The 12,821-nt window shown below is 42.5% G+C and overlaps 1 protein-coding gene across 1 annotated transcript; it reads right to left on the minus strand.

Annotated features, from left to right (window-relative positions):
- Positions 1 to 33: 33 nt before the first annotated feature.
- Positions 34 to 3,614, minus strand: LOC122547137 (complement C1q-like protein 3). The gene is made up of 2 exons (XM_043685722.2): positions 2,606 to 3,614; positions 34 to 1,474 (listed from the first exon to the last, which is right to left on the minus strand). Exons 1-2 carry the CDS (start codon positions 3,188 to 3,190, stop codon positions 1,295 to 1,297), a joined length of 765 nt encoding a protein of 254 aa, XP_043541657.1. The 5' UTR covers positions 3,191 to 3,614; the 3' UTR covers positions 34 to 1,294.
- Between the last annotated feature and the right edge of the window lie 9,207 nt (positions 3,615 to 12,821).

Consider the following 12,821-nt stretch of genomic DNA (forward strand, 5'->3'; position numbering starts at 1 on the left):
CAATGCTGAAACAAAACAAACCAGACGATTGAAGGTGTTGTATTCTCTTTTAATGAACAGCAACGTTGTATAACAGTAATTTGGGCCCCAAACAGTAACTTTTTTTTCTAATAAACAGCGTGGAATTAAAATATAAGTTGGAAAAGCAAATGTCTGCTTAACACCAGCCAAGTCCATTCTTAAACTAAATTGTTTTGGAGGTAATTAAGTGTAAAATATGTTTGTTTAACTGAATTTAACATTGGGGCCTATAGCTGGAAGCACTTTGGAACACAGATAGTGCTGGCTGCACAGTTGCTTCCATGGAATACCACCGTTTCTGTCATGTGTGTGGTGGAGGTACTCAGCGGGCAAGTGGATTGTATGGTGTTAAATCATCCGTGTACTGCGAAGGAACCCGCGAGGTTGACTGCTTTGAACCATTTCTTTATTACCACTAATCAGGTCGGATTGTGTATACGAAATGTTGAGGGAAAATCAAATTGAGGCCAGCCGGATCAATGTGAAAGAGCTAAGGTTGCAGGGATTCGTGGTGAATATTGAACACTTTAATACTGATATGATCGAAAGATTTAGTTTAAAAATCTATGGCATTTTATTGCATATACATGTATATATCGAACTTGAAATTCATGCCACAGCAATCATAAAGCTGCACAGCATCTATTGCACGCACGTTAGTCTTTATATTAATCTGCCTGTTAAATGAATAACTCTAATAGTAGGCAAACACTGACCTTATTTTAAAAAAAAGCAGCATACTCATTTAACAATGCAACCAGAAGAGTTGTTAGAAAATTGTTGCTCACCACAGCGATTAATGTGGATTTCCAAGCAGAGAAATGGCTAATCACGACAACCAAATGGATAAAGCGGTGAGTTCAATATACCAAAGCATCAGAAAATGAGGAACACTTGAAAATCTTGCTCTTTTTTTTCTATCCTCCCGCACGATCTTGAGGTTTTATAGAGAGACTGGCCACTGTGCTCAGTATTGGACGGACTTCCTCTCACAAACACAACGCTAATAACACTGAGAAATTGCTTTGGGCGCACTAACCCAAACTGAACCAATTGACATGGGCATGGTCTTTTCGAGGTACGCAAGTATGTTTCAAAAAGCTTTAAAAACAAAACAACGGCTGATTGTATCCAGAAGTAAGGAGCACATCTGGCGAGCGGCCATTTGTTTTTTGTTTGTTTGTTTAGGCCAGGCCGCGGGTGTCCCACCCTCAGTCGCTCACGCAGGAGGTGATTTGATTTGGTTGCTTCTTCCTGTTGCTCGCTTCTTCCCTCAGTCTGCGTAGACTATAAATCCCGAGAAGGTGCTATACTTGTTGTTGTTGCCGCCGTGCGCCTTGCCACCATCCAGTTTAATGTAGACTTCATCCCCTGCATCCAGGTGCAGCACCACGCTGTTACTGGCATAGTCATAGTTTTGGTCAGCGTCCTGGGCAATGGCACTAGCTCGAACCTGCAGAAAGGTGGGGAAATTTCACAAAGTAATACAAGACCTGGTGTTTCCATCTCCCCTCACCTTCCGTGTTTATTAAGCTCTGGTTTGTTTAGCCCGTTCTCATCGTCCTATATATGTTTCTCGGTCACTATGCCTATCTGCAGTCCAATTGGTTTTTCTGATTGATCATTTTAATCCAAAACACTCTTTGCCATAAACCGTTGAACTTGTTCACACCGAAATGTACCAACTCACTCAGTAACATGAGGGATTTGTTTTTCCTTACAAATGTGTCGGCCGCTTCGTTCATGAAGGGCTTTTACCCGAAACATCGATTTCGCTGCTCCTTGGCTGCTACCTGAACTGCTGTGCTCTTCCAGCACCACTAATCCAGAATCTGGTTTCCAGCATCTGCAGTCATTGCTTTTACCTCGTTATTAATATTGACATGGCGGGGAAAGACAGCATCAAAGCGATTCGCTTCCTGAACCGAACATGTTTTTAACAACACATATTACAACATTTAAAAGACATTATGGTGAGAGGGGAAAGATTTAAAAGGGACCTAAGGGGCAACGTTTTCACGCGGAGGGTGATGCGTGTGTAGAATGAGCTGCCAGAGGAAGCGGTGGAGGTTGGTACAATTACAGCATTTAAAAGGAGGGTTTAGAGGGATATGGGCCAAATGCTGCCAAATGGGACTACAATAATTTAGGAAATCTGGTCGGCATGGACGAGTTGGACCAAAGGGTCTGTTTCCGCGCTGTACATCTCTATGACATTTGGACAGATACATGGATAGGACAGGTTTAGGGGGATATGAGCTGAGCGCAGGGAAGTGGGACTGTTCAATTTGAGAAACCGGGTCAGGATGGACGAGTCGGGCCGAAGGGCCTGTTTCCACGCTGTATGCCTCAATGTCTCTTTCCACGGTCTCCTGCCTAAAGGAGGCCGGTCAGCTCGATGGCAAACTCATCAATGAATCGGAAACTCCCCGGAGCTGGGCTCTGTGTATTCACACCTACCTTCACAAAGAGTTCAAAGCGGCCAACTTGGGGCTTTGTTTAGTTGAGAGAGAGAGAGAGAGAGGGGTTACCAGGATGGTTAGGTTTTAGTTGGGGGCTGAGGGAGAAAGCAAGGCTGGCTCACCTGGCCGTTCTTACACAGATCCGCCCACATGCTGGTGCCGTCTCCCCCTCTCATCAGGACGTGGTAAGTGAAGAAGTAGATGCCGGGGATGGAGCAGGTGAACTTGCCGGTGCCCGGGTCGTAGTGGTTGCCCAGGTTGGTGACCACGTCGTCGAACTTGAGCATCTCGTAGCCCTCGTGGGGCCTCTTCAGGCCGGCGTAGAAGGCGATCTTGGGCACCGTGCTGTAGGTAGCGGCGCTGATCGCTCCCGCATTGGGCCCGGGAGGTCCCGGTAAACCCGGCAACCCCGGTCTCCCCGCTTCCCCTTTCCCTCCCGGCGGCCCCACCGAACCAGGCGGCCCGGGTTCCCCGGGGGGTCCCCGGGGCCCGGCCTTACCCGAGCGCCCGGGATCCCCTTTGGGTCCCTGGATGAAAGTGGGTAAAGGCATCAGGCTGTGGTCCCTCACCGTCTCCGCCGCCGCCGTGGTGGCTTTGGAGCCGTAAGGGTCACACACCATCCGGCAGGTGCCCAGCATCTCGTAGCGGGCCGAGGTCCCGGCCGAGTTGACCAGCACCGGGATCAGGATGACCAACAGCAGCACCATCAGCACCGCCACCGCGGCGGCCACCAGCCGCTTCTTACGGACCCCCCGGGTAAGAGCTGGACGGTCGTCCTGCCTGCCTTTGGAAGAAATGGTGCTGGCGGAGTGGATCCCTGGACCAGGAAGAAATCAAAAGAGCTGGGAGAGAGTGAGAGCAGTCGCTGTAGCCTGGCTCCCTGTGCAGCCTCTCTGTCTGTGGGCTGGGTGTCTGTGTCTGTCTGTCTGTCTGTCTGTGTGTGTGTGTGTGTGTGCACCAGCCTGGTCTGCAACTGCGGACTGAAGCGCCTCTCCACGCCGCCAGGAATTTAAGCGATAGCACGGACTTCCAAACAGCCTCTCTCTCCTTCTCACGCCACTTTCCACCTGTGCTGATCCTACATTCACGTGTGAGCAAAAGAACAAATCATCTCAAAGCATACACACGCCCCCTTCCCCCCCTCCAAAAAAAACCCCACAACAATAACAAAGAAAAAAAAGTCTGAGCCTTTCTCAGCCCCTCAACCCCAGTGAGCGGCGATCGAATGAAACGGGACTTGTCCAGCTGACAGCTCCCAGCTCTCTCTCTCTCTCTCTCTCACACACACACACACAACAAGCCAATCGGCAGCGAGCCGGCTCGGGCAACCTGTTGGAGCTGACACCTTCAGTGCTCCGAGTTCAGTCACTCTGCAAGTTCCTTTTTATGTGAGTAGAGCAGGAGCGGAGGGAGGGACACACACCCCAAAAATACTCCACCACAACACACTGTCTGTGTGAGCACCCTGCCCGAACCCGTGAGAAAGAGAGAGAGCGAGAGAGGGACAACTGCCTGGACACTCACAAAGCAAGCCGCTGTAATGCAGCTCCAGGCTCCCACCGGCCAACCCTCATTTGAAAGTGTAATGGCAAGAAAGAGATGCATTCCTGACATTCGCGGCAGCGTCTCTCTGTGTGTATAATATATAAATATATATAACTGCCTGCCAAATCAGTGATGCATCTGAGTTAGCGTAGCATTGTCGAGTGGATAACGTATACTGAGCGGATCTATTTGAAATTCCCCAACGGCAGGACAAGGATATTTTCCCCAGACTTTCTGCACATTTCTTTTTACATGATCTGTTCAGGTCATACACCGTGACAGTCGAGGACAAAGTTAAATCAATGGTTCATCCTTAATATAAATGTCAGCTCCCACGATTGCGGGCGCTGGACTGAGCTGGCCAGTTCCGTATGTAGAAAGAATACATCCCCTCTATGTTTCGCCGGGTCAAAACGGATGACAACTGACAATAGTTGGGTTTGTTTTGAAGAGAAACATTACTGTTAGATGTTGGAAGTGCTGCATGTTTATTTTTCGGAATTTCATGTAAAAACGCAACCTAAAATCTCTCCAATCGTAATTAAGATCCACACTGTCTCTGGAGACAGGCATGTAGTCTGTTTCCATGCCCTAAGTAAAGACGGGTGTCTGTCTGTTTAAAGTCAGCGGAGCGCAATAGAAGTATCCCAGTGTGGAGTTGATGTTGCTGCTGAGAACCTCTTAGAATCTTGCCGGTTTGATGTTTAGAGATTCTCGGGTGTTCCTATTTCGCAGGTAAACTAAGATTAGGTGTAAATATCGTTTCCATTTATCTCTCTCCCTCATATGCTCAAAACCTGGATTTTTGAACATTGCACCTTACCCGGGTAATTGCTGACTACACTCAGTAAAGACGCAGTTGCTGCTTGCTGATGGCAATTTTGAATCTCTTAGTTGAGTGGGTGCTGCAAATGCCAGTTTACTGTGTGTGTGTGGGGGGGGGGGGGGGGGAGTGGCTGGGGAGCGGGGTATTCTGTCGTGCGTTTGTGTAGCCCCGCGATTTTACTAGGAGAAAGTGAAGACTGCAGATGCTGGAGATCAGAGCTGAAAATGTGGTGCTGGAAAAGCGCAGCAGGTCAGGCAGCATCCAAGGAGCAGGAGAATCGACGTTTCGGGCATAAGCCCTTCTTCCTGAAGAAGCCCTGAAGAAGGGCTTATGCCCGAAACGTCGATTCTCCTGCTCCTTGGATGCTGCCTGACCTGCTGCGCTTTTCCAGCAACACAGTTTTAAACCGCGATTTTACGAACCAAGTAAAAAACAAGAACTGAAATTCCTGGAGAAACTCGGCAGGTCCGGCAACATCTGTGCAGAGAAAGCAGAGTTTCAGCTCCAGTGACCTTACTTAATTCCAGAGAAAGAACTAGTCTGGAAATACCCAGTTGTCTTTCTCTGAGAACCCATTAACACAGAGCGCATGCGATTATATTGTCTGCTTGCTCAATATGAACTTACTTTCAAACAAAAAAGGAACAACATGAAAGCAGAGTACAGTATTTGGTTCACGGTCTCCATGGCTTCAGCCTGCAGTGGGGAGTTCAAACATATGTCCACGAACTCCGCTTTCTTACATTCAATCCGATCTGAAATGTTCACATACCTCAGCTACTGAAACTCTGAAAGTGATTCGCTTGCTCGGTCTATTATATTTAATGTTTCGTTTTCATTAATTTTCTTTTTTGATTATCTTTCTCAACACTGAGCCCCGACCCTCCCACCCAGAAGGCACGGGCTGTCTCTGAATTCTGAGATTCAGACCTGGCCCCAGTGACCACATTGGTCTGGGGTGATACACTGATGAGAGGCTGCTCTGTTAAACCCGAACCCCGTTAAACTGCACACAAACGGCGACGGGTCCAGACGGAGTCATTTCCAGCAGGAGTTGCTGGTTAGTGACCAGAATGGGAAAGATCTCCCCTCCCCCCCCCCCCCCCCCCGCTCTTTACTTACTGAGTCACTAGTAGCTGTCTGATAGTGCAGGCAAAAGTCCAATTGAATATTCAAACATTTCTCTAATTGTAGGTTCTGGAGCATACTGTGTCCAATGCACGTGAATGATAGATTTATGGCGGATTTTTTTTTGGACTTAAGACGTTTGGAATTTTATTGGCACTGTGGGGATCCCGTCGATGGGCCCCAAACTAGGGACAACTCTCACCCTCCCACCCCCACCCCACAGACAGATCTACTCCCCTATTCCGCCCATTTGTGGCACCCCAGCCACATTTTTCAACAGTCCGCTCAGACATTAGATGTCTACAATTACGGGCGCCCGCCCCAGCAACGGTCAGCCAATGGCAGGGGAGGCAGCTCAGTAGCGCCACCATGTATGGTGACCACTGCAGAGATTGCAGCTGACAAGGAGTGGGGGGGGGGGGGACGCACAAGGGAAACAGGATGCCCATCCCAGATAGGGGCATGAAGGTGTCAGAATCAGGGAAGAAGGCGTTGGTAAGGGCAGGAAATATTGCGGCTGGTGACATGACGCCAATGTAGCCCTCTGCAGCCACACGCTTTCCTAGTGCCCCGATTGCACATGCAATTTCTGTTTGTCTATGCTCCGTCTTATGACTTGATGTATGTGAATGATACAGGCAGGCAACTTGGCTCTAAATGGGCATCGGTTAAATGTTACACCCAAAGGGGTTTGGGTGTAATTCCGACGGTAACTTCCCGATTACTCGCACACACAAAATTCTAGCCCTCGATACATTACTCCCGTCCTTTATTCACAAGAAGCCGTGAGGAATTTCTTCCCAGAGGCATCCCAGTCAAAATTAGAAACTGGATAAAGATTAACAAAAAAAATCCAGATACAGAAGAGTTTTACCTCCCGTTTATGAATCTTGCAAATAAGGATTTGTAAGGATTCCTGATGAAGGGCTTATGCCCGAAACGTCGATTCTCCTGCTCCTCGGATGCTGCCTGACCTGCTGTGCTTTCCCTGTACCACATTCTCGACTCTGATCTCCAACATCTGCAGTCTTCACTTTCTCTTATTTGTAAGGCGTTGACAATCATTACAAAGGGGACACTGTTAAGGCTGGTTGAAAACAAGTCCAGATAGTATCCATATCCAAAAAGACAAGTTGGTACAAAATGATTATAAATTCAATAGTTTTCCATTAATCCTTTGTAAAATCATGGAATCAATTGATGTTAATAAATTAAAAAAATACCTACACAATATTTAACAGCAATCCTAGGTTTTGAAAGAGAATGTATTGGCATAAGGTTAATAAATTGACTGAAGGGTAGAAAATTATCTTTCATTTAAACTATCAAAACCTGTACTGTACTTTTCTATGGAGTACTTGTAGGGTGAAGAACTACTTGCACGTTTTGTACCCATGTGGAGACAGGCACTAGTATGGGAGGAGGGAATGCAGGTAGTGATGGGAAAGGTTACTCAGTCGATTGCTTCAGGGATTTATACCAAGATCATTATTGTTTCTAAGTTATATAAGTTAAGACATCACTTCAAAAATCTAATGCATACTGGTTACATTTTCAAATGAGTTCAAACTGTGGTGTCATAGAACCGAAAGAAAATGCTCAGAAATAGCACAATGTGTCAGCAGGCAAAATTATAGAAAATAAAATTGCACAGTGAAAAATGCAAAATACTACACAAAGGAAGGAAAATTGAAAATAGATTTACTCCATGAATGATGGTGAAATAGAGAAGCATGCAATTGAAAAATACCAAGACATCTTAGAAGATTGATGCACAATGTTACGAATTAATGAAGTGCAGCAATAAACAAAGCCAACAGAAAGCTGAACTGCAAAGGAAAACCAATCAAGTACAAATCAGAAGAAGTCATGATCAAGCCTCAAAGTTCTCTGCTCAGAGTATACATGAATATTATATACAGTTCTAGTCCCTGAGCCACAAGGGAGTATTGAAACATTTGAAGCAGTGTCAAGGGCAGCCACAAGTCTGATTCCATTCTTAGAGATCTGAGTTATGAGGAAAGTTTAAAGAAACTCTTGAAAACAAAACAAAAACTAAAGTTTTCATACAGTATATACTATACATAAACTATAGTGATGTGCTACCAATCAGAATTATACTAGCTAAAGCATTGATTGATCAAGGTAGCAGCTAGCATATGTCCTTGACTGAGGTCTGCATAAACTCTTTTGTAAGTATGTCTTTTGGTAAGGAGCTATACACTGGGATAGATAAACTATATTGTTATATCAGCATAATTGGATTTTAAGCAGATGAATGATGTTTTTGATTAATTGTCGCTGAAAAAGGTTTAATAGATCCAATTCTACATTGGCATACTTGTCATAGCACTATGAATATGGAGGGATAATATCAATACTTTTTTGAAATAAGGCCCAAAGCCTAATGCCAGCCAATAAGAACTTCTGTCTTTGTATCACCAGATATCTTGTGGTTAAGGTTTTTAGAAAGCCAACTTAGAATGCCCAGTATTTGATACTTTCAGAAAACACTGCCAATGCTATTCCACCAATAGTCCAAATGGGTTTATAGAGTTTTTTAAAAGTGTTAATGGAATGGGGTTATATCCTTAATATCCTTCCATCATTGCTTGAGACAAGGAAGAAGCATTATGACTTTCAGAAAGTAAACTACCAAGGATCATTTTACACTTGGTGGAGATACTGTATAATTTATATTATTATTACAGTCATAAAGGATGCAGACACCCCAAGGAAATTCTCATAGAATCATGACCAGGGGTTTGAAAATTAATAAAAGCAAGCTAACAGTGATGAAGAAATTAATGACACTAAAGAACAACAAATCACTAGGGCCAGACAACTTCAATTTCTGTGTTTCAACAGAAAATTGGATGGTAATTTTCTGAATGCTATAATTACACCCTTTCAATGTTCTCTGAGTTTATGAACCATCACTTTGTTTGGAAAATTGTGCACATATCCCTTTTCTTTGTGAAAGATAAGGGTAAAGTGGGAATTGTAGACCAGTTAACCTAACATCTGTGGTTATGAAATGACATATAATAGGAAAACTGGATATCTTGAAAATATTCAGGAAATCAGAAAGAGCCAGCAGACCTTTGTAAAGAGTATGGCATTCTGATAAATCTGATCACAAAATTTGAAGAAGTGATTATACTATTGGGCAGGAAATTATGAATGGATGTTGATTATTTAGATTTACAAAGGTAATTGATAAAATTCCATTGTAAGCGTTATGAAATTGAAGGCATGTACTGTACCTTAAAGAGAGAATGAGTGCTGTTTTGAACTGAGAGCTTACCAGCACCTGTCATATGACTAGCTAGCATTCTCAGATTGTACTGAAAAATATGTAAATACTCAGCTGTGAAATGGATACCTGAGTTGGTTACTATTTTGACAACAATTTGAATTTAACCAATCAGTTTAAATTATGCCTCTGGATACTAATACCTAATTGAGTTGAATTTATTGTTTTGCCAGCATCAAACCAATGAGATGATCTGAAATTGGTGGTTTTAAAAAAGCAGGAATTTTGAAAGTCAGGCAGAGCAACTGCCATTTGAAACACTGTCTATCAAAGGTATCTTTTCATATGAAACATTTTCACAGTAAAAAGAAAGACGACGACCCAGGGAAATCTTCAACTGGACGAGAAGCGACACTGATGATGACAGCCGCTGTATGGTTTTGAAATTAAGTTGGTGTAATTTTACTAAGTGTTTTATTGGAATAATATATTGCTATCGAGTTGGAGGCAGGTAATCAGCAGTTAAGAGAAAGGGGGTTTAGAGTTGTGAATGGTTGTTTTATAAGAGACTGCTAGCTAAAGTTGAAGTTCATAAAATAGAAGGCAATTACCATCCTGGCAAGAAGTTAGTTGAATGGAAGAAGGCAGAGGCTAGGGATAATGGCCAGGATTCGAATTAGCACTATGCAACAATTGATGATCCACAAAAAATTTGTATAGAGGCCTCAACATATTTACTTAGGTAATAGGATAGAAAGTTACATGTCCACATTGGCCAAAGACACAAAGATAAGGAGTATTGTGAGTAATCTAAAAGTAATGCTGATAGATGATATGAATGGGCTAAACTGTGGTAGATTTCAGTGTAGGCCAATGTGATATCATCTGTACTGGAAACTAAAATGATAGAACAGGATACTTCTGAAATGGTGAAGCATTAGAAAGAGCAGAGGCCCAAAGGATCTAGCTAAATAGATCATTAAAACGTCATGAAAAGAACCAAAAAAAAAAAACAGAAAAAGTGCAGAAAATAATCAAAATGGCATGTTAACTTTTATATCTGGATGAATACACATCAAGAGGCAAGCTACATGATTCAGCTATACAAAACCGCGGTCAGACCACATCTGGATAACTCCGAGTGTGCTCTAGACAGCAGATCTCAAAGTTGTTTGATCTTGGAGGGAATATACGAAACAGGTGCTTGGCCTTCAAGGATTAAACTATGAGAAGAGATTAAACATTATGGAATATAAAAAATTTGAGTGAGATTTCCTAAATACTAAGGAAACAAAGTAAATTGGGAGAAACCATTCTCAATGCCTGGAATCTGGGACTAGAAGACATAATCTGAAATTTACACCCAGAGCAGGAATAAACATAAGAAATATTCTTTTCACATAAATGCTGGTATAAATTGAAGTTCTTTTATCAACTGAAGCTCAATCAACGTTTGATTTTAAACTTGCAATCAACAGATTTTCATTAGCCAAAAATATAATGAACAAAATAATTATCAATTATTATTAAAATATTATCAAGCTGGAGACAGTTCAAAAGAGATTTACCAGGATGTTGCCAGGTGTAGAAAGTTTGAATTATAAAGAAAGGCTGGATAGGCTGGGACATAGGGGTTTAGAGGTGGAGCATAGGGGTTTAGAGGTGATCTCATCGAAGTTTATACAGTAATGAGAGGTATAGATAGAGTTAATGATAGCTGTCTTTTCCCTAGGAGGGGGAATTTCAAAACTAGAGGACTCATTTTTAAGGTGAGGGGAGAGAGATTTAAAAAAGACATAAGAGGCAATTTTTTTCCACAGAGGGTGGTTCATGTGTAGAATGAACTTCCTGAGAAAATGGTGGTTGCGGGTACAATTACAATGTTTAAAAGACATTTGGATAGATATATGAATAGGAAAGTTTTGGTCAGGAATAGGCAGGTGGGACTAGTTTATTTTGGGATTATGTTCAGCATGGACTGTTATGACGGAAGGGTCTGTTTCTGTGCTGTATGACTCTATGACATGGGACAGAGGTGGTAAATTGAGTTTGGTCATAGATCAGCCATGAATGTAAAACAGACTTGTAGTGCTAACTTATCTGTTTTTATTCTTATGTTCCCATTTTCTTAATAAACTTGGTCATGGCCAGATAGAACTTTTCCAGTAGAACATTGGGATCAGGTGTCCATATCAGAGAACTCAGATATCTGACACCACAGATATAAATATACTGTCTAACCTGTAGGCAAATATAGATAAATAAATAGCAATGGACTGCCACAGATCACAGCATTATTGTGAATGAGAGAAGCTTTCGATTCATCCAAATCCGGAAATACTTCAATTGCCTCAAAGCCCATGCTACTTCATAAACTATTCAATATTTTTGGCTCATGTTTGGCATGCTTTCAAAGTTTTCTAGGTACATTTTTTGAGTTCTTCATCAGATGAAACCTTTAAGAACTGAAGATGGGAAAAACAATTTGTGTCTTTTATAATTTTTTAATGAATTGGTAACATTACCAAATACAATGTGTGGATTTGCTTTGAAGGTGTATGTATGCCTGACCATTGAAGTATACGTATTTCTATAAATATATTAGAAGGAAGAGAATAGTGTGTGATGATGTTGTCCCTTTAACAAGGTTATTTTATCTTTGCTTTATTTCATAAAGGCAGAGGTTCTGATATCTCTGGGAATATCTACTTGAAAAGGCTTTTAAGTTTAAAACACTTGCACAATAAAAGGGGAGTGCCCAGTTCTCCCAGTTCAGGGATTTTTTTGGTTTGGTTTTAGCAAACTGTAAGCTTGAAGCTGTTGGTCAAAGAAAGCTGCTGGGGTAAAAAAAAGGTTCCCTGATTCAACAGACATTTTCTGGCTGACTCTGTCTCTCCCTTCAATCTCCCTCCGGTAAGAACCTATGTTTGAATTTACCTTTTTGTCAAGGAGTGTGTTTATGGAATGTTGCAGGAATTTGGTTAAGTTGCATTTCCGTGTCAGTTAGGTTTTCAAATAGTTATGTTATAGGTTTGGTTTTCTTTTGTTCATGTGTAAATAAATTCTGTTTTGTTTAAAACCGAATGGTTTGATCATCTGCATCACTCCTGGAATATTAACCTTACATCTGCTTAAAACAACCAAGGAAAGTTAGGTTCTGAGCTGTCTTAAAATGTTTTGAGGAAACCTGGCTTGATTCATTATGAGTGAAAATAAATGTTGGCCCTTTAGTGGACAAAAATGGCAGGATAATAATGGCTGGAACTTCAGAAATGGCAGATGTACTAGACCAATATATTGTCTCTGTTTTCACAGTGGAAAACAATAATTTCTCCCCAAAGACTGCAATCACTACCGAGGAATTTGGCAAAATTTCAATAACTAGGGAAAAGGTATTAAGTAAACTGATGGGATTAAAGGCAGATAAATCCCTGGGGCCTGATGGCCTGTGCCCTAGGGTATTAAAGGAATTGGCAGCAGAGAGAGTGAATGCTTTTGTTGTGATTTTTAAAATTCCCTGGATCTGGAAAGGCAGCAGGACGATTGGAAACATGCTCATGTGACATCATTTTTCAAAAGAGGA

Source organism: Chiloscyllium plagiosum, unplaced genomic scaffold, assembly GCF_037043375.1.
Source record: "Chiloscyllium plagiosum isolate Xiang-an unplaced genomic scaffold, Cpla_swu_hap1 HiC_scaffold_5, whole genome shotgun sequence".
Classification (NCBI taxonomy): domain Eukaryota; kingdom Metazoa; phylum Chordata; class Chondrichthyes; order Orectolobiformes; family Hemiscylliidae; genus Chiloscyllium; species Chiloscyllium plagiosum.